This window comes from Physeter macrocephalus, chromosome 3, assembly GCF_002837175.3.
Source record: "Physeter macrocephalus isolate SW-GA chromosome 3, ASM283717v5, whole genome shotgun sequence".
Taxonomy (NCBI): Eukaryota; Metazoa; Chordata; class Mammalia; order Artiodactyla; family Physeteridae; genus Physeter; species Physeter macrocephalus.
The window spans coordinates 8,868,896-8,888,509 of record NC_041216.1 but is presented as its reverse complement, the minus strand read 5'-3'; the positions used below and the strand labels follow the sequence as shown (position 1 = coordinate 8,888,509).

General features: G+C 48.0%; 1 protein-coding gene across 1 annotated transcript in view; it reads left to right on the top strand.

The window, feature by feature from the left end:
* The first annotated feature begins 5,183 nt into the window (after positions 1-5,183).
* C3H1orf94 (chromosome 3 C1orf94 homolog) overlaps positions 5,184-19,614 on the top strand; it is a 38,747-nt gene continuing 24,316 nt past the window's right edge. Inside the window, exon 1 of the mRNA XM_024125226.1 lies at positions 5,184-5,512. Within this exon, the coding sequence (XP_023980994.1) occupies positions 5,184-5,512 (329 nt within the window). The remainder of the gene's footprint in view (positions 5,513-19,614) is intronic.

Here is a 19,614-nt window from a genome sequence, read left to right as displayed (position 1 = left end):
TTATGGTGAGAGCTGGGTGTTGAAACTATGTTAGAGGACGGACAGGGCCTCCACGAGCAAGCTGTGAATCACCAAAGAACGTAGGCCGTGCCCACCTTTCTGAGTTCTCCACCCTAGCCGTGTTTGTGTCTGTGATGGAAGCCACGTGAGGAGAGGCTTCAGCTGGAGAATAGGTAGGGAGAGTTGTCTCCTCCTGAGTCTTTCCTGGTTTCAAATAGAAAAGCAAGAATCCCAGAATCGTAAATAATGATAGCTAACATTCATTGGGTACGATGCCTGTGCCAGACTCACTATTCTAAGCACAGCTCGTGTATTATCTCAGTTGCCGCAAAACAACTCGATGAGGTCAGTGTTTTATTATCCCTATTTCACAGATGAGCAAACTGAGGCATAAAGAGGTGAAACAACCTGCTCAGGGTAATAGGGGTTCACAAATTGAACCCACTGTTCAAGGTGCTGAAGGTAGAATAGTGAAACCTGGTGCCTGCCTATTTTAGAGCTTGAAGCGAAGCAGTCAATGGTCCTGGACACCATTTCACGTGCTGGGCACATAGTATATCAGTTTTTCCCACACCTGCTGTGTAGCAGGCACTTCTGGAATGCTTTGCTCCCTTCCTGTGACACTGTGTAGGCTAGAGGTGTTATTCATCTCCTAGCCCTGTGCCTTGCACAATTTTGGCCATGGTTGGTGCTAAAAAACAGACAAAGCCTAGAAAGGCTTAGTTGATGACTCGAGTCCATTCCTCCATCACAAAGCAAATTTCCCCAGTACAGCTAAAGTTCTCCCTCCCTACACATAGCACAGAAGCTGTTATTGAGAAACTCCAGTGGCATGCACTTCAATGTAATCAACAAGGAAACTAATATACAGCACTTTTAGGTGTCTCTTTTGTGCCAGGTGTTGTTTTAGGGGCTTTCCATTTGTTAAATAATTAAGTAGTAATAGGACATTTACAATAATTCTACAAAATAGATATTCTTTATTGTCATCCCATTTTACAGATGGGAAGACCAAGTGTTATGAGCTGCATGGTGTCCCTCCAAATTCAGATGTTGAAGTCTTAACCCCTAGTGCCTCAGAATGTGAGGTACTATTTGGAGATAGGATATTTAAAGAGTGGTTAAGGTAAAAATCGGGTCTTTAGGGTGAGTCCTAACCCAACATGACTGGTGTTCTTATAAGAAGAGGAGATCAGGACATAGACATGCACAGAGCAAAGACCGTATGAAGACACAGGGAGAAGATAGCCGTATATAAGCCGACAAGAGAACCTCAGGAGGAACCAACCCTGCCAATACCTTGATCTTGGACTTCTAGCCTCCAGAACTGTGAGGAAATAAATTTCTGTTGAGTAAGCCACCCAGTCTGTGGTACTTGGTTGTGGCAGCTCTAGAAAGCTAATACACCAAGGCATAGAGTAACTTGCCTAAGGATACATTGCCAGGAAACATGAACTCAGAATTTGAACCCAGGTAGTCTGGCTCTAGAGTCTATGTGTTTTTCAATAATGAAAGTGTTCTCTGTGCTGTCCAAAATGGTAGCCGCAAGCCACACATGGTTCTTGAAATGTGGCTAATGTAACTAAGGAACTGAAATTTTAATATTACTTACATTAAAATTAAAATAGCCACATGTGGCTAGTGGCTACCAGATTAGATGTGGTTTGTTTATACTGGCTCTAAGTACTCTGCTTAAGTATTTTTTCATTAAAGCATAGTTGATGTATAATATTATATAAGTTACAGGTGTACAATATAGTGATTCACAATTTTTAAAAGTTATACTCCATTTATAGTTATTATAAAGTATTTGCTATATTTACTGTGTTGTATAATAGACCATTATAACTTATTTTATACCTGATAGTTTGTATCTCTTAATCCTCTACCCCTATAATGCCCCTCCCCACTTCCATCTCCCCACTGGTAACCACTAGTTTGTTCTCTATATCTTTTTGAGTTTGCTTCTTTTTTGTTATATTCACTAGTTCATTGTATTTGTGCTTTTTAGATTCCACATATAAGAGATATCATACAGTATTTTTCTTTCTCTGTCTGACTTATTTCACTTAGCAAAATGCCTTCCAAGTCCATCCATGTTACTGCAAATGGCAAAATTTTCATTCTTTTTTATGGCTGAGTAGTATTCTACTGTATATATATATATATATATATATATATATATATATATATATATATATATCTTCTTTATCCTTTCATCTGTTGATGGACACCTAGGATGCTTCCATATCTTGGCAATTGTAAATAATACTGCTATGAACATTAGGGTGCATGTATCTTTTTGAATTAGTGTTTTTGTTTTTTTGGATATATATCCAGGAGTGGAATTGCTGGGTCATATGGTAGTTCTATTTTTAGTTTTCTGAAACACCTCTATACTGTTTGTCACTTAAGTTTTTTTGCAGACTCTTCTAGACACCTCAGCTCTGTGTTCCCAGAAACACACCCCTGTCTTTGTTCTCTACCCCTGGTGTATTTCGTGTTTTGTTTTGTTTTGTTTTGCAATCCTTGGCCCCTGTTGCCTAGTCTCCTGCCGAAGGGGACAAAGAACAGAAGGAATGAGTGAGCTGCTGGCTAACTTTCCAGAATCCTGTGGCCTGGGCGGTGCAGGGTCGTCGGCGTTCTGCTCTAAGCATAGGTGTTAGCCAACCAAATGCCAAGCAGCACAAACACTGAGTGACATTTTCGGAACTATTAATATTTCATCAGAAGTGATCACTTTTCCTTTAAATGCACTATCTTAAAGGGTTTTCTACATTCTTAACTATAATCTTATTCAGTCTACGTCCTCAGAATTTTCCCCAAAGGAACACATCTTCAATTTTATAATGAAAATCAAAGGGGAATCAAGCTCGGATTTCAAAATTGAGAGTCAACATTTCCAGGAACTCAGGGCCTCTGTAAAGAGCAAGGTTGTGTATTGGGCACCTGTGGTATGCCAGGCACTCCATACAGTATGCCATGAATTCATCCAACACAGATTTATGAAGTGCCTATTGTGTACCGGCAATGTGATCTTCCTACTAATTTTTAACACCGTTTTACAAAAAAGGACCCCTCTCATCCTTCTGCTTAATCTGCAGTGTTACCTCACCTACTCTAAGCCACCTGCCTGCATGGTCATCTGATGCTGCCACCTCTTCTCTCCCCATTGCCTCATTTTGTTGGTTAGTTTCCATCAGAGCCCTTATTTCACCTGTAATTATTACTTACTTACTTGCTCTGCTAGTTGGCGACCTATCTCCCTCCACGAGAGAATATAGGGTCCGTGAGAGCAGGGACCATGCCAGTTTCGTTCACCTTCATGCTGTCTCACTGTCCCGCAACTCACCGGCACAGATACTCATCAGTATCTGGGGAATGAATGAAGGATGGGAGAAGTGAAGACAGTTGTTAGGGTCACACAGCTAGTAAGGGGCAGTGTCAGGATTCAACCCTACATGTGCAGGCTGCCATCTCGTCTATTCGCGTCCAGGCTTCTTTCTTCTTTCCCGTCCGTCCTCTTGCTCATCCTTTACTGGGGAAACACTGGAGGAACAACCATTGACTCCTGGGGCCAGAGAGCCCCGGGCAGACGGAGGTCCCATGTTGGTTCCGAGTTTAAGGAAGCCCCTCCAGGGCTTCCCTGGTGGCGCAGTGGTTGAGAATCCTCCTGCTGATGCAGGGGACATGGGTTCGTGCCCCGGTCCGGGAAGATCCCACATGCCGCGGAGCGGCTGGGCCCGTGAGCCATGCCTACTGAGCCTGCGCGTCCGGAGCCTGTGCTCCGCAACGGGAGAGGCCACGACAGTGAGAGGCCCGCGTACCACAAAAAAAAAAAAAAAAAAAAAAAAAAGAAGCCCCTCCAGTGTGGGGCGGAGCTCACTGAGCAGCAAACAGTGAGCTGAGACCTTCTCTCTGCACCTCCGCCCACCCTGGGGACCGCTGAGCCCAGCGCTGGAGAAACCAGTCTGTATCAATAGCCTGGGGTGCCTGGGTTTGAACCCCAGCTCCCCGCTTCCTAGTGGGCCTTGGACACCCCCCTTTAGGACTTTGAGATTCGGTTTCCTCCAATGTAGAATAATAATACATAACGATACTAACTTCAAAGCCGAGCGCTTGGCACATGGTAAGCGCCTGGTCAAAGGGCAGTTAGGGGTGAAATCAGTGATCACCGGGCAGGGACCGGCAGGCATCCAGGTGGGTACAGAGGAGCCCGCGGCGGGGCGAGCCGGGGCAAGGTGCCCTTGACTTCTAATGGTGGAAAGCGCTCTGGGGTCCTCTGGCCCCCGCCCCCACCGCACCGGAGGGCCTGGGGCACAGTCCGAATGCAGGGTGCCCCGCGCACAGAGCCGTTGAGTTTGAAACCCAGCGAGGAATTCCAGCGCTGGACGGGAAGCGGGTGGGAGCCACCACCACCGGCACTGCAAATCGGCCCCAGTCCCCCGCGGAGACAGCGCCCTTTTAAGGCGTTGGGACACTTCCCCGGTCCACCCCGCAGCCCAGGGAGGGGACCGTGGCAGGTGTCTGCTGGGGGCGCCGGAGCGGGCGCCGGGCACTCGGGACTGTTCCTGTGGGCGGTGGAGCGGCCAGGAGAGGGGGACTGGAGGGGGCGTTGGGGCGAGCAAGGCGGGGCTCTGCCGGGCGGGGACCCTTGGCCCTCGGTGGGCGCAGGGTCCCTGTGAAGGCCCAGTGAGAAGCCGATGGCGGGATCCCGGAGCCTGGTGCCTAGCAGTGTGCCAGGCCCTCACCAGGTCATCCTCCAGGCTTAGCCAGCGATGATGGGCTGAGCCCCGGGCGCTGCCAGGAGTCAGGGGCCGGTGGCAACGGGAGAGTGCCAGGGCCTGTGGGGAGAGCCAGCCCTCCCCTTCCAGCTGTTCCCAGATGTCATTCTGCCTGCCCAGGGCCCTAGCTCCTGAGCTCAGGGGGATTCCACGGTTACTAAGCTACTGTATTTTGTTGACTTTTAAATATTTTCTTCTAAGGGAGAAGGGGAGGGGGGCAAAAGTCAAGAAAGAGCAAATTAAAACAAATCAAAATAAGTACCCCCTCCCCAAAAGAAAGCTGTCCTCCATCCATCACTTACACACAAATCGAAGGCCTCTGAACATAGTCACCTTGCTGGACCAAGAGCTAGACAGAGCTGACCTCCTCTGCCCCATCCTCATCTCCCTTTCTGGTGAATGAGGGGTGGTGGTGGACAGTCCCCCTGTCTTCGAGCCCTGGGTGGACAAAGGGGCTTCCGGAAAGAGAGGAAGAGGATGGCCAATGAGAATGGGCTGGCTTCGTCCTCAGCCCTGGTGGCCAAGTGCCCCTCCGCCCTGGGACCGTTCCCCAGGTACATCTGGATCCACCAGGACACACCCCAAGACAGCTTAGACAAGACTTGCCATGAAATCTGGAAGAGAGTTCAGGGCCTGCCCGAGGCCTTGCAGCCCAGGACCTCCAAGGAGCAGCTCTCTGCCCCCATGGCTGGCACCCCAAGAGACAATGGCCTCAGCTTCCAAGAAGAGTGAGTGTCCCCTTACGTGACCCAAGGGAGGTGGGAGGAGATGAGGTCTAACCCTCTGGGGGAGTGTTTTGACCTGTTGTTCAGTCTGGCTAAACCCTAAAGGCTGTGTACTTTTCCTCCACCCACCGTGGTCCTCTGTCCAATAGGAGCGTTGATTGGGATGCTGAAGTTACCTGAGTGAAGGGCCAGACCAGGGCTGTATTTCTGCTACCTCTGTACGAGCCTACTCAGGGGACATTTCTTGTCTAAAGGCATTGGCAACTCCCAGGTAGATCTGAGGACCTTGAAAAACCACCCTAGCCAGGGCTGAAGGCTAGAAGTCCGTGGCTTTCCCCAGAGGCAACTAGAAGATCCTTCTCCCCTGCCGCCCTCAAAGGCTAGGCATTGGCACAGATGAGTCTGATGGTTTTAAACCACATCTGGAATTCCCTAATACAGGGAGCAGCTGTCCCATTCAGCCTCCACAGAAGCCGCTGCCAGAGCGCACATCAAAATATTTACCGTGAAGGCACTGACATATTCAGAGGACATAACAGAAAATTAAAGTGCAGGGAGATGGCTGTAAATAGCCCATTTCCTGGATGGGAAATCCTGTGTCTGGGAAACACAGAGCTAAAAGTTTCTCCACCAGGGCAAAGTTGGGTAGATGTTGTTGGGGACGGATATTAGACAGGAGAGGGAGGAACAGAGAAGAAAGGACCTCGTTAGGAAAAGCGAGTAAATCTGGCGAGTTATTAATGCCACCATTGAGCACTTGTTTACTGCTTTGCATCCTCAAAGTGGGCTGCAAACATTAATTAATCCTCCCAGAGTCCCTATGAGGCAGGTATTCGCGTCCCCATTTTACAGATGGATTAAGTGTTAATAATTAAGTGCTAATTAAAGACTAAGTGATAATTAAGTGTTGCCTCTTCCAACACATGCTCCAGCTCAGCTCAGAGATGCTCTGGAGTAGGGGAACCCTTCAGGCAATTATGAGCTGAGTCTGGTTTCAGGGATTTTTACGCAAGAGCTAAGAAAGGCAAAGCGTAACTGCTCCCCAGTTCTGCACTCCATGCTGACCCTTTTTGGGCTTATTTACTTGCTACACATGAAGGCGAAAGGCACTTTGGCTGTTATTGCCTCCCCTGCCCCCTGCTCAGCAGTACACGGCTGGGATGGGAATGGCCTGTCTACAGCCAAAATCCTGCTGTCCTGCCCTCCAGTGGTACTGAGACCCTCTCCCCTGCCCACTGCCATCTTCTCTGGGACAGGGCCTTGGAGGGGGCCTGTGGGGCTCTCTGCTCAGCTCTCAATGGCCAAGGAGCTGATTGGCCACTTTTTAGACCAAGGGTCAGTGGCCATTTCCAGTAGATTGCACCCACTCTGCCAGGTCACACGGAGTTAATGGAAACAGACTCTACTTCCAGTCTGCACTTGGCCGAAAACTGAACTGGCACACCTTTGGCCAGTCACTTAACTCCATTTGGCCTTAATTTTCTCATCTGCAAATGGAGGATGATATGCCCTGCCTTGTCCATCTCAGAGTTGATAACGAGGATCAAATATAATGGGGACAGGAAACTGAAAGCTACATTATTCCAGTGGGGCTGTCCCTAAATGCAATTCTCAGGGTTCGGGGTTTTGGTGGTTGTTTTTGTTGCCTTCAATCTGGGGTTTTCACATGATGCTCATAGACCTTAGGGTGCTTCAGGGGCAACCTGGAGTCAAGTGTCCTGGTTGCTGGGTCCTGATCCCCACATCAGCCAGAGCTGTTCGGCTTTTATGGGTTTTTTACCTGCTGAAGTTCTGAGTAAAGGCTGCATTTGAAAAAAGGGTTCTGCTCTGAGAAAAGAGCTAGGAAACCATCGCCTTAGATGAATAAACGATATCATAATCGTGCAGATATCAACCAAGTAGAACACAGTGAGCTGTTCTTGAAATAAAGGCAGCTGCAATGGTGGAATCAGATAACTCTGGTTGCAGAACGCATTTCAGCCCTGTGCCAGCTGCGGGATTTGTTTAATTTATGTGAGCTTCAGTTTCCTCATCTGCCAAGTGGAGATGATTACTATGCATTTCATCGTGTTGTTGGGACGACTAAATGGGATATTTAAACATTCCCAGTAATAACTAGGATTTGTAAAAATTCCTTGTAGTAATGATGATGATGATTTCCTTAAGCCCTACAATTATTACATGAAGTGGGTACTATTTTAAACTCCCCCTCTTTTTACTGTTTGTTATGCAAATGTTCAAACACATAAAATAGTATAATGAATGCCTGTCAATCAGCTTCATTAATTATTAACTTTGGGCCATTCTTGTTTCAATTCCTCCCTCCCCTAGTTTTCAATCAGATCCTTTTTACAGATGAGGTAACAGGTTTGGTGGGGTTCATTTCTTTGTCCGAGGTCCTACAGTTAGGAAGTGGTGGAGTTTCAGGAAACAAACCCAGGACCATCTTAGCCACTACGTGATAGAGTTGGCTGCCTCGTCCTACAAATTCAGGCATCTTTTTGGAGAGTCAAAATATTCGGCAGTCCCATGTTCTGAGTGATCACACATAGATAACAGACTTCAAATCCAGGGAGCTGTCCAGCATATTTGTGGGATGGCTTCAGGCCCACAAGATAACCTCTCAGCTAATCTGCCTACTGTTTAATTTTGCAAACCCAGTTTGGGTTTTGGAGATGCTATAACTGCTATCAGGGCAGGTAGATAAGTAAGCCAGATTTTTTTTTTTTTTTTTTACTTTGTCCCCATATATCATAGAAACCCAGACATTTCAAGTTTGAAAGGGATCTTGAAGGCTATCTTCTGCTGCTTGAATCCCTTCCTCGACATCCTTGCCAAGTGGTTATCCACTTGTACACTTTCTTAGATGCAGCGCTCACCACTTCCTAAGGTAGCTCCTTCCTTTGCTATGAACCCTGACTGTCAAGAAACCATTTTCTTCCTGTGCTGAAATCTGTCTCTATCAAACTAATACCCATTGATCTGGATTCTGCCCTTAGGGCTCCAAACCAAATCTATCCCCGCCTTCCTCTCGATAACCCTTTAGATATTTAAAGGTGGCAACAACACTCCTCCTAGGATTTCTTGTTTTCACAAGCTGAGTATCTCTGTTTTTCTAAGTTTCCCTTCATGTACCAACTTGGTCAGTTTCTTGCCCACACTGCTGGTCCCTGGGGCAGTGCAGCAACCAGAACCAAGTACAATTGTCCAGGTATGATCCAATCCAAGCAGATTGGATTCTCCCCATCTATATTCTGTATACCTGTTAATGGCAATTAACCCCACATTCACTTTTCTCCACAAGCCAACTTCAGCCTATGGACACATTTTGAGTTCATTCATTCATTCCTTCCTTCAGTTATTCATTCAACAAGTATTTATTAAGCATCTACTATGTGCCTGGCTCTGTGCTAAGAGCTAGTGGAATAGAGCTGTAAACCAGATGAGATCCTGCCTTCCTAGAGCTTACATTCAAGTAGGGGAGAGAAACAGAAAAAAAGTAAATAAAAGAGTATGATAACTTTAGAATGGGAAAAGAGCACTTGAGCACTTCTAGTTGGAAGAAACCAATAATAAACACATTAAAATAAACCAAATAATTTCAGCTAGCAGAGAGTGCTCTGATGGAAATAAAACTGACTAAAATACTGGGGGGGGGGACCTCCTTTAGATGGGGTGGTCAGGGAAGGACTCTCTGAGTAGAGGCGGTCATTTGAGCTGAGACCTGGACACCAAGAAGGAGCCAGTCAGGTGAAGATCTAAGGAAGGATGTCCAGGCAGAAAGGAGAAAAACCACAGAGACTCTGAGATGTGAGTGGGCTTGGAGAGGGATAACGCGGCTGGGGTGTGGTGAGTGATGTGACGTGGCACAGGGTGATACCAGAGACAGTCAGGCAAGGTCTCAGAAGACCTGGAGGACCACAGGTTATGGGAGACCTTTGGAGGTTTTTAGGAAGGGGGTGTAACACGATCACGTTCACTAGTTTTTAAAGATGTCTCCAGCTGCTGTGTGGAGATGGTTTGTTAGACAGGTGAGAGAGCAAGTTGGGAGACCTCTGGGAAGATGCTACAATAGTCCAGAGGAGCACGATGGTGATGGTGGCTAGACCAGAGTGATTGCAGTGAAAATGGAAAAAGTGGGGGATTCGGTGTGTATTTTGAGAGGAGTCAAAAGAGCCTGCAGATGGTTTGGGGCACACAGATAGAGGCATCACAACTGAATTGAGGTTTTTGGCTTGAGCACTGGTTGGACGGTGGCACATTTGTTGAGGTGGGAAAGAAATGGGGAGAAATGGGCTATGGGGGAGAAATCAGTAGTTCTGTCTAGTGTCAATTAAACTCCAGACTCTTGTTCAGTTATCTTTTAATTGGTCTTAAATTTGGGCTGAGAGAATTGTGGAAAGCCACTTACTGACTCATATTCTAGGATTACCTATTCATTCAATCCCCCTGTTGCTAAAACTTCACAGCCTTAGAATGGGGGTTTTGGATTTGCTGTGGACTCCATTGCCCTGACTGTGAAATGGCATTTGTTCATTCCCTCATTTATGGATTCATTCAACAAACATTCACAGTTGCCTTCTGGGTGGCAGGCCCTGTGCTGGGTCCCAGAGATACAGAGATAAGTAGGACAGAAGCCCATCTCTCTGAGAGCTACCAGTCTAGTGGGTGGGACGGACACAGGTCCATGTGACATCAATGATGTTCAACAAATATTTATTGTGCATGCCTGACAAAGTGTGAAAGCAATACAGTGGTGACAAAGATGGGGACAGTCTCTGAGCTCCTACCTGGACCTTCAGTGTCTTGAGGAGGGCAGATCACACATATTAGGATAAACGTCAGGTTGAAGTGCCAGTGCTGTGGGAGCACACCGCGGGGACACGTGACCTGGGTGGGACACCCTTTTGCCTGAAACACATCCTCACATCCCTTGACATTTTAGAATGTCAGAAAACCCCAGGCCCCAGGTTGGAATCCTTTTCTCATGGACACTTAAGTGTCCCCTTCCCTTAAGCTTCCCAGGGCTGGGTCTCAGCAACTACTATGACCCCAATCACATTGACATCAATGCATCCTCCATCCCAGTAGTCAAGTGAATTAGTGCACAAATAGTGCTGCCGATAGAGGTTCAAGGCCCTTGACCCTTCTCTCCTCCAGTCTCCTTACACATCTGTCAGTTGCCTTCATGATGGTTTTTGATTCCTTGCTTCCCTGCAGGTCTCTCTTCTGCCATTTTCAGATCGTCTCATCTTACTGTGCCTGGTTCCTTTCCCTCTTGGATGTCCTTCGCCCTTTACCAGCTTCATCTCCCTGAAGCACATCAACAGCACTGCTCAGGCATCTTCCATGGCTTCCTCATTGTCTTCTGAACCCCCTGACCTGGTCCTGAAAGAGTCTCTGCAGTTGGCCCTACCTACATCTCTAGGTGCACACCTGGCTGCTTTTCTCCAGACTCTCTGTAAACCAAGATGCGCCACAAGCAGGTGCACATTCCCTTACCTTTGCTCAGGTCATTTCACTACCAGGAATGCCTTTCTTCCATCTCTCTCTATCTACTGAAATCTTACCCATCCTTAAAGACCTGGAATTAGTGTATCATTCTGTAAATTTTTCACTGCTCACCCCATTTAACATTTCTCCTTCCTCCCTCTTCCACGTTCCTTTTTTAAAATTTAAAAAAACAATTGTAGCCCCTCTCTTTCCTAAGAGTTTAAAGGTGGCTCAGATAACAATAAAATAAGGAGTATCCCAGTATACTTCCTAGCTGTCACCAAGTTGCTCAAACTTTCTGTGCCCCATTCTCCTCAACTGAAAGATGGAAAAAGTCATAGTGACTACCCTAAAGGACTATTGTGGAGGTTAATGAAAGAATGTGTGCAAAGTTCATACAGTACCTGGCAGAAAATAAGGACTTCAAGTTCATCATCACCCTCTTATCATTACTATCAAAGACAAAATGACAAGGGTTAAGTAATCGAGAATGGTATGGGGAGAGGAGACTTCTATACCAGAAAAGCTAAGCTAAGGAAAAGTATTCAGTGGAAGCCAGCATGTTGCTTTGAGACTCTTGGCAGCTGGGGCAAAAAGTGGGAATATACCAGTTAGTTTCTATAACTCATATCATCTAAGAAGAGAAAGCAGGAGAGGTCATCAGGAGAGATAAATCCTTCCTCAGCTCTGAGGACCCAATGGTAGGGGTCTTTATAGGCGGGTAATAGAATGGAAGAGTCAGTTTATAACCAGCTCTTGTGTTGACCATTGGCCAGAGGGGAGGACACAAAGTCCCAGTGGGATGTGTCAACGCCATTCTGGCATAGGGTTTCTGATGAGGTGGTCATCTGGCATGTATTGTACACTGTCGGTGGCAACAGTCTTTCTTCCCCCACCTGACCACAGCTTTTTAAGGGCAAGGGCCATGTCTTACTCATCACTGTCTCCCCAGCGCCCAGCCGAGTTCCTGGCACTCAGTGGCAATGCAGTGTGTATGAATGAATGAGTAAGTGAATGATGGATGAACCATAAAAATGCCACCGCAAGGAGAGTGAGGCCCAGAGGTTGCCAGGATCCAAACCAGAAGTCACAATCATCAGAGGAAGCATTGAGTGACGTAGGGACGGGATATCAGGAAGCCAAGACATTGCAAGGTCTTTTCCTCCTTCTGCCTTAAGCTTAAGAAGGGAACTAACATTTTCTTGAGCACCTAATATGTGCCAGGCTCTGTATTTCAATTTTCTGTTTATCACATTGTCGTAGCAACCCTTTCCAGTTGATGGTCAATATTATTCCCATTTTACAGATGAGGAAGCTGGGGCTCAGAGAAGTTAGGCAACTTGCCCAGAGTCATCCAGCTTGGAGGGGGCAGAGCAAGGATAGGGACCTGGTGAAGCTTTAAGACCAGAGCTCTTTCCCTGCACCAGGAGCCATTCAGAATAGCCCTTCCTCCTTCAGCTTAACACCGGGAGCCATGAGCAGTGAAGGGAAGATGAATCATGATTAACATCCCATGTCCCATGTCCCCCTTTTTAATTTAATTTTATGGTTTTGGGAGCCGTGTCGCAGGTTGTAGGAGCCTGCAGAGATGGGCCACTGGTGGTTTGGTTTAATCCCCTTTTTAATATCTTTGTTGCAACGTTCTTTCCAATTCAGCTCCCAAGTCACATTTAAAAAATACCTCTTCCTTAGGGTAAGCCTCCTCTTATTAAACAGATTCAAATGAAAAGTTTTAAAGATAATTTGAACAATAAGAATCACTCTGTAGCTCCCAGCCGAAGCTCCTTTATTGCTGTATTTATTCCCCAGTATTTCTTGTCTCATTCCCCAGCTCACTGAATTCTCCATCCCCCAGCCCTTCCAGTCCGAGGCTCAACCCCTGCCTGCCTCTGTGTACTCCCTTCCCCTGCCTGCCTCTGTGTACTCCCTTCTCTCCCCTCCAGACAGATGGAGGGTCAGGGAGGGGGCAGAGTGGAAGGTCTCACTCCCACCTGCCAATCTGCCTTAGAAGACTGTCCCACCTGCCCTGAGGGACAGGCCAGGGTGGGGAGGGGAGCTGAAGTGTCTGAAGGGAAATTCACACCTGGATGTGTGTCCTCAAGTGCATCATTCGTACCAGAACTGCAGGCCTTGGGGCAGAGGGTGGAGGAGGAGGGATCCTGGCTCAGAATGCAGAAGCCTGGGCCCCATTTTTGACCAACTGAACTGCCATTTCCGCAGGAGTGCCCAGGGAATCTGCATTTGAAACAAGCACCACAGGGGATTCCTGTGCATATTTGTAGGAAGTTCTCTGATACTTTGGGGGTCAGAGATGATGGAACCTTAGGCTTCAAAGGGACACCGCTTTGAGAAAGAGGTGTTCCCAAAAAAGCATGAAGGAAGGAGATCGACCGTTTTTGCGCTCTAAGAGGATGCCAGGGGCATTGTAAAAATGGACTCGACTCTGTGTGAAGGCCTTTGCTAAGAAATGAGATGAACATCTAGCCCAGGCGTGGCATTCGGGCAGCTGAGGGATTTCACACCCCAGGCGATGTCAGCATCCCCGCGGTGCAGGTGAGCTCAGTTTCAGCCACTTCCCGGCTTCCCACCCCCAGCTGGCCAGGCCCTGGGCTGCGAAGGGTCAGCGGGCCTCTGGGCACCGCACATCTCTCCGTCAGAGCTGCTAACATTTGCATAGCGTGCCCGTTACAGTTTACCGAGCGCTTTCACATTCATCATCTCACTTAATCCTCACCCAGCCTGGAGAGCGGAGGACGGACAGGGTGGGAATCAGAGTTTTCTGAAGGCCTGCTGCCCACAACACCCCCACCAGAGAAGGGCCAGCAGGTGGAACTCAGTGGCTTTCCAGGTCCCTTTGGGACGCAGGTGCACAGGCCCTGGGATGGCGACTGAATCTGCAGTTTCTCTCAACTGCCTCCTTCCCCCGGCCCCGTAGACTGAAAACAGTCAGCCCAGGCCCCTCAGGCTGTGAGATAGGGGGAATCCGCCCTCCTTCCCCCTTTCTTTCTTCCTGCTGGGTTTCTACAAAGCTATGGCGGTGGTGTGTGCGTGTGTGCCTGGGTGTATGTGCACGGTTGTGAGGTGTGTGGGCATGGCTGTGGTGTGTTTGCGTGTGTGGATGTGTGCACGTCTGTGGTATGTGTGTGTGCATGGTTGTAGCATGTGTGTGTGTGTGCATGGCTGTGGTGTGTGCGTGGTTATGTGTGTGTGTGTGCACACAGATGTGTGTGGTTGTAGCCCAGCTGTGTGCCTGGGTGTGTGTATGTGCATTGGTGTGTGTGTGTACATGGCTGTGCTTTTTGTGTGTATGCATATGCGTTAGTGTGTATGTGTGCACAGCTGTGGTATGGGTGTGTGTGTGCACATGTAGATTGGGATATGTGCATGTGCGTGTACGTGACTGCTGTGTGTGCACACAGAAGTTGGTGTGTATGTGTGTGCATGCTGTGGTGTGTGTACCCAGGGCAGTTCAGTGACTCCTAGCTCTGGAGGAGAGGAAAGATGAAGACACCAGGTAGCTTTAACAGAGGTGGCTGTGTCCCTTCCCTCCACATTGGGCAGGGACCATCCTGGGTGCCGTGACATATGCTCCAGGGGCATTGAAGATGGGTCCCTGTTCCCCAAGCAGACAGGAAGACCCAGAAATGTCCACCAGCCTTGGTCAAGTGAGGATGGGGGCCAATCGGGGGATGGTGACTTTAGCTTCTTCATTTAAAAACTGTGATAACTGTATCTCTCTCTGCCCGTTAGCTTTTGATAAACAATAGTCCCTTGGTATCTACAGGGGATTGGTTTCAGAATGTCCATGGATATCAAAATCTGCGGATGCTCAAGTCCCTTACATAAAATGGCGTCGTATTTGCATATAACCTACACACATCCTCCCGTATACTTTAAATCATCTCCTGATTACTTATAATACCTCATACAATGTAAATGCTATGTAAAGAGTTGTACGATACAATGTAAATGCTTTGTAAGTAGTTGCCAGTGTGCAGCAAATTCAAGTTTTGCTTTCTGGAACTTTCTGGAATTTTTTTCCCAGTATTTTCCACCCACAGTCGGTTGAAGCCACCAGTGTCGAACCTGTGAATACGAAGGGCCGACTGTGTAACAGACCACATCAAAGTTTAGCAGCTCAGCACCACAGCTTCCTACTTAGCTCCCATTTCCATAGTTGAGCAGTCTGGGCTGGGCTCCGCTGGGTGGTTCTTCTGGGAGAGGCTTGGGTGGGCTTGGCGAGACGTGCCTCGTGCCCACCCACACATCTGCAGTGTCTGTCGTCACCCAGGTCTGGCTAGTCAGCTGAGGACCTTGGGGTTTTTCTCCACGGGATGTGTTATCCTCCAGCAGACTTTCCTGGGTTCGTCCATGTGGAGGTTGCCAAGTCCCGAGAGAAACAAGAGGTTAAGCCCTAATGCCCAAGCACTTTCCAAATCTCTGCTTTGTTACTGAACCAAGGTGGGTGGGAGCTACCATAGGGTCAAAACTGTAATCGGTCCTCACACCACCCCACTGGGGCTGTTGTGGGAATTAAAATGCGAGTTTTAGGGGCTTCCCTGGTGGCGCAGCGGTTGCGCGTCCGCCTGCCGATGCAGGGGACGCGGGTTCGTGCCCCGGTCCGGGAAGATCCCACGTGCCGCGGAGCGGCTGGGCCCGTGAGCCATGGCCGCTGAGCCTGCGCGTCCGGAGCCTGTGCTCCGCAACGGGAGAGGCCACAGCAGAGGGAGGCCCGCGTACCGCAAAAAAAAAAAAAAAAAAAAAAAAAAAAAAAAAAAAATGCGAGTTTTGCATGGGAAGCATTTAGCACAGTGCCTGGCTGGTTAGTTCATTCTCCGTAAATGCTCATCCTTCTGATTTTGTGAACTAGAACCTGAGGTTTAGACGTATTAGACAGCTTGCTTGAGGGCTGGCCTCCATTAAGCAGTGGGAATTTGAATCAGTTTCTGCCTCCTTCCAGGCGCTGAGCTTTTTAGCCGCTCTGCTCTGCTGCCCCACCCACGCAGACATGTGAAGTCGGCCTTACCCCCAGCCAGGAGGTCATTCTCCCCATGGAGCCAGAGCCCTTCCCTTGCTTCAATCTTCAACCACCCATGTTGCCTGGGCACCGGGCCTGGGTACCGTGTTTGTCATCAATCTGAAAGGCCATAGTGGGAAGAAAATAGTTGTTTTGGTGTCCTCTTCCAGCACTAACAATTCTCTGCTTGCATTTTTCTGTTGTTTGGCTCAGATGAATAGCAGTTTTCATCTTTGCTCTGTGTTATCATGAACACAGAACTGCTGTCGGGGAGCTAACAGCATGCTTGCTTACTCATTATTCTGGGAAGGGGTGCCAGCCAGTCAATAGCCTTTATTTTTATATGACTCTGTACACTGCAAATGCAGAAATGATGCGTGGTGCCCGTGTACAGAGTCGCCATCAGACACCTATCATTTCTGGAGGCAGGCAAAGCAGAGGTAGTGGCAGCAGCTGGGGCCCCAGCACCAATTCTGACTAGCTTCCTTTGTCAGCGCCCGGGAGTTGGGTTAACGACCCTGAATGATTCACTGTGATAGAGTCTGTGGTAGATTTTATGCTTTTCACCAACTCAAAGCAGAAAGCAAATAGCACGGGAGAGGTGCCAGCATCGGCAAAACTTCTTAAGAAGAGAGGAAAAAAGATAGATACCGGGAAATGCAGGCGGGCAGGCTCGATGTGGAACCCAGCAAAGTTGTTGGGAGAGGGAAAAATCTGTGAGCCCCAAAGTGGTCGCTAAGAGTTGGGCAGGGTCTGTGTGGGTTCTGCCGTGGGACTGACTTACAGGGGTTGAGAGTTCTTAGGACCTTGCCAAGCAGGCTGGTCAGTGTCATCTGGTCAGCTCACAGGGGTGCCAGGCCCAAGGTGGGACATGAGATGGAAGGCCAGAAATAGAATCTGTTGCAGGCAGGATGCAACCATTGAAGGAGTGGGGCAGTTTGGCAACACAGCTCTTGATTTCAAGTTTCAAGAAATGGACAAGGGTGAAGACAAGTTCGTGAGCCAGTTTATTCATTTATTCAACAAATCCTTACTGAGCTGGAGGTATGTGCCCAACACTGCTCGAGGTCCTGAGGCCTCCATGGTGAACAAGATACAGTCCCTGCCCTCAGGGAGGATGAGTTGTTGTAGGGAGTAAAGACATAAAAAAATACTATATGATGGTGATAAACAGTAGGAAGAAAATAAACAGATTGATGGAGCGTAGAGTGCCTAATAAGAGTCAGTCAAGGGATGATCTAGCATCCAAAGGAGGTGCAAAGGCCCTGGGGTTGGAATGAACTTGACATGCCAAGGCATATTTATAAGACCAGAGTGGCTGGAAGAAGAGGACTCAAAGCAGGAGTGGGTAACAGGGCCACTTTGTGGGGTGCCCTGGGGGGTCAGAAAGGAGTTTGGATTTTTAGTCTATGTGTAGTGAGAATTCACATAAGGGTTTAAGTGGGGGAATGGTTTGATCTAAGTTCTAAGAATGTCTTAGCTCTGCAGGCATGCAGTTTTCTAGAACAGAAAAGAGCAAACGAATCTTGTTTTCTTGGGGGTGGAGAGGACAGGTAGGGGAGACCCTTGCTCAGAGACTTGTAATTGTGTGCTGAATCTTGATTGCAGCAAGGTATTTGATAAAGGCTGTCTTGGAGAAGTGGAGATGGGGTGATAGTGACTGGATTGATTTATTCCCCCAAAGTGTTGATCCAGGATTACTGTCAGACTGAGGGGGGGAGGGTTTCCAGCAATGTCCCTAAGGCTCAGCCCGGGACTCTCTCCCCTTCAACATTTCTATCCATAAATTGGTGGGGGACCCAGAAGGTGTGCTCATCAGACATGCAGCTGACACAGAGCTGTCAGGGACAGCTAATGCCATGGATGACAGTCTCAGGATTCACTGTGATGATCCTCCACAGGCTGGAGTGATGGGATGATCCTAGCAATATCCCTGATTGCATTCAGATTGGGGAACAAAGCCCAGCCACGGAGCAGGGGCCGGTGGACCTCGCTGGAGACCTATCCCTGGAAAAGAAGCCGGGTTGGGGTAGGAGGAGGTCAGGAAGTCAGCCGGACCCGGCAGCATCCTCACACCAGTCTCTTCACTCTCGCAGCGACGAGGTCCTTCACCTCTTTCAGGCTCACTTTTCCCATCTGTAAAGTGAGAATGATATTGTCTATTGCCCAGGGGCGTGGAGAGGATTAAATGCAAGCATATATAGGGATGCCTGGCTTCCAGTCTGGCCTGTAGTGGATTCATGGCAGAGGCAAAGGAAATAGGAGTTTGTAGGGGCTGTCTCGGGGAGGGCCAGGTGCTCCGGGCCAGCCTTTCAGGGACACATGGGGGACCCACAGCCAGTGTGGGCCCCTCTGTTCTTGGCACCGCCCTGCCCCTTCTGGGAATGCCAGCTTCCTAAGAGGCCCATTGACCCCCATGATGTGTCCAGAGGAGAATGACCGGGGAATATGAACAGGAGTTCACACTCAGCCTCTGCTGGGTCCTCTCTGCCAGCCTGGCTCCCGGGTGGGGGAGGGGTAGGAGTATCCTCTCAGGTGCTGAGAAGGGACTGCCTGTGGGGTAGCTTTTGGTACAGGGACCTCGGGCCCTGTGGGTCTTTTAGAAGCTGCTTTGACTTCTCCTTGGAGCTGATACTTTAAAGGATTCAGTGGTGAGACTTTTGTGTGTACGTCTATTATAGAACATTTTTATTTTAGAAAAAAAAAACAAAACGAGAAACCAAACACAGACAAAAATAGAACAACTAGTATGTGATGAACCCATGTACCCCTCACCCAGCCTTAGCCATGATCAACATAGGGCCAATCTTATTTTATCTATTCCCCCACCCCCATCTTTTCCCTCCCCTTGCTAGATTAAGTTTAAAGCCAATCCCAGACATAATGTTATCTGTAAATACTTTAGTATGTATCTATAAGAGATAAGGACCCTTTTTTTTTTTAACATCTTTATTGGAGTATAACTGTTTTACAATAGTGTGTTAGTTTCTCCTTTACAACAAAGTGAATCAGTTATACATATACATATGTTCCCATATCTCTTCCCTCTTGCGTCTCCCTCCCTCCCACCCTCCCTATCCCACCCTTCTCATGGTCACAAAGCACAGAGGTGATCTCCCTGTGCTATGCGGCAGCTTCCCACTAGCTATCTAATTTACATTTGGTAGTGCATATATGTCCCTGCCACTCTCTCACTTCGTCACAGCTTACCCTTCCCCCTCCCCATGTCCTCAAGTCCATGCTCTAGTAGGTCTGTGTTTTATTCCCGTCCTACCACTAATCTCTTCATAACATTTTTTTTCTTAGATTCCATATATATGTGTTAGCATACAGTATTTGTTTTTCTCCTTCTGACTTACTTCACTCTGTATGACAGACTCCAGGTCTATCCACCTCATTACAAATAACTCAGTTTCATTTCTTTTTATGGCTGAGTAATATTCCATTGTATATATGTGCCACATCTTCTTTATCCATTCATCTGTTGATGGACACTTAGGTTGCTTCCATGTCCTGCCTATTGTAAATAGAGCTGCAATGAACAGTTTGGTACATGACTCTTTTTGAATTATGGTTTTCTCAGGGTATATGCCCA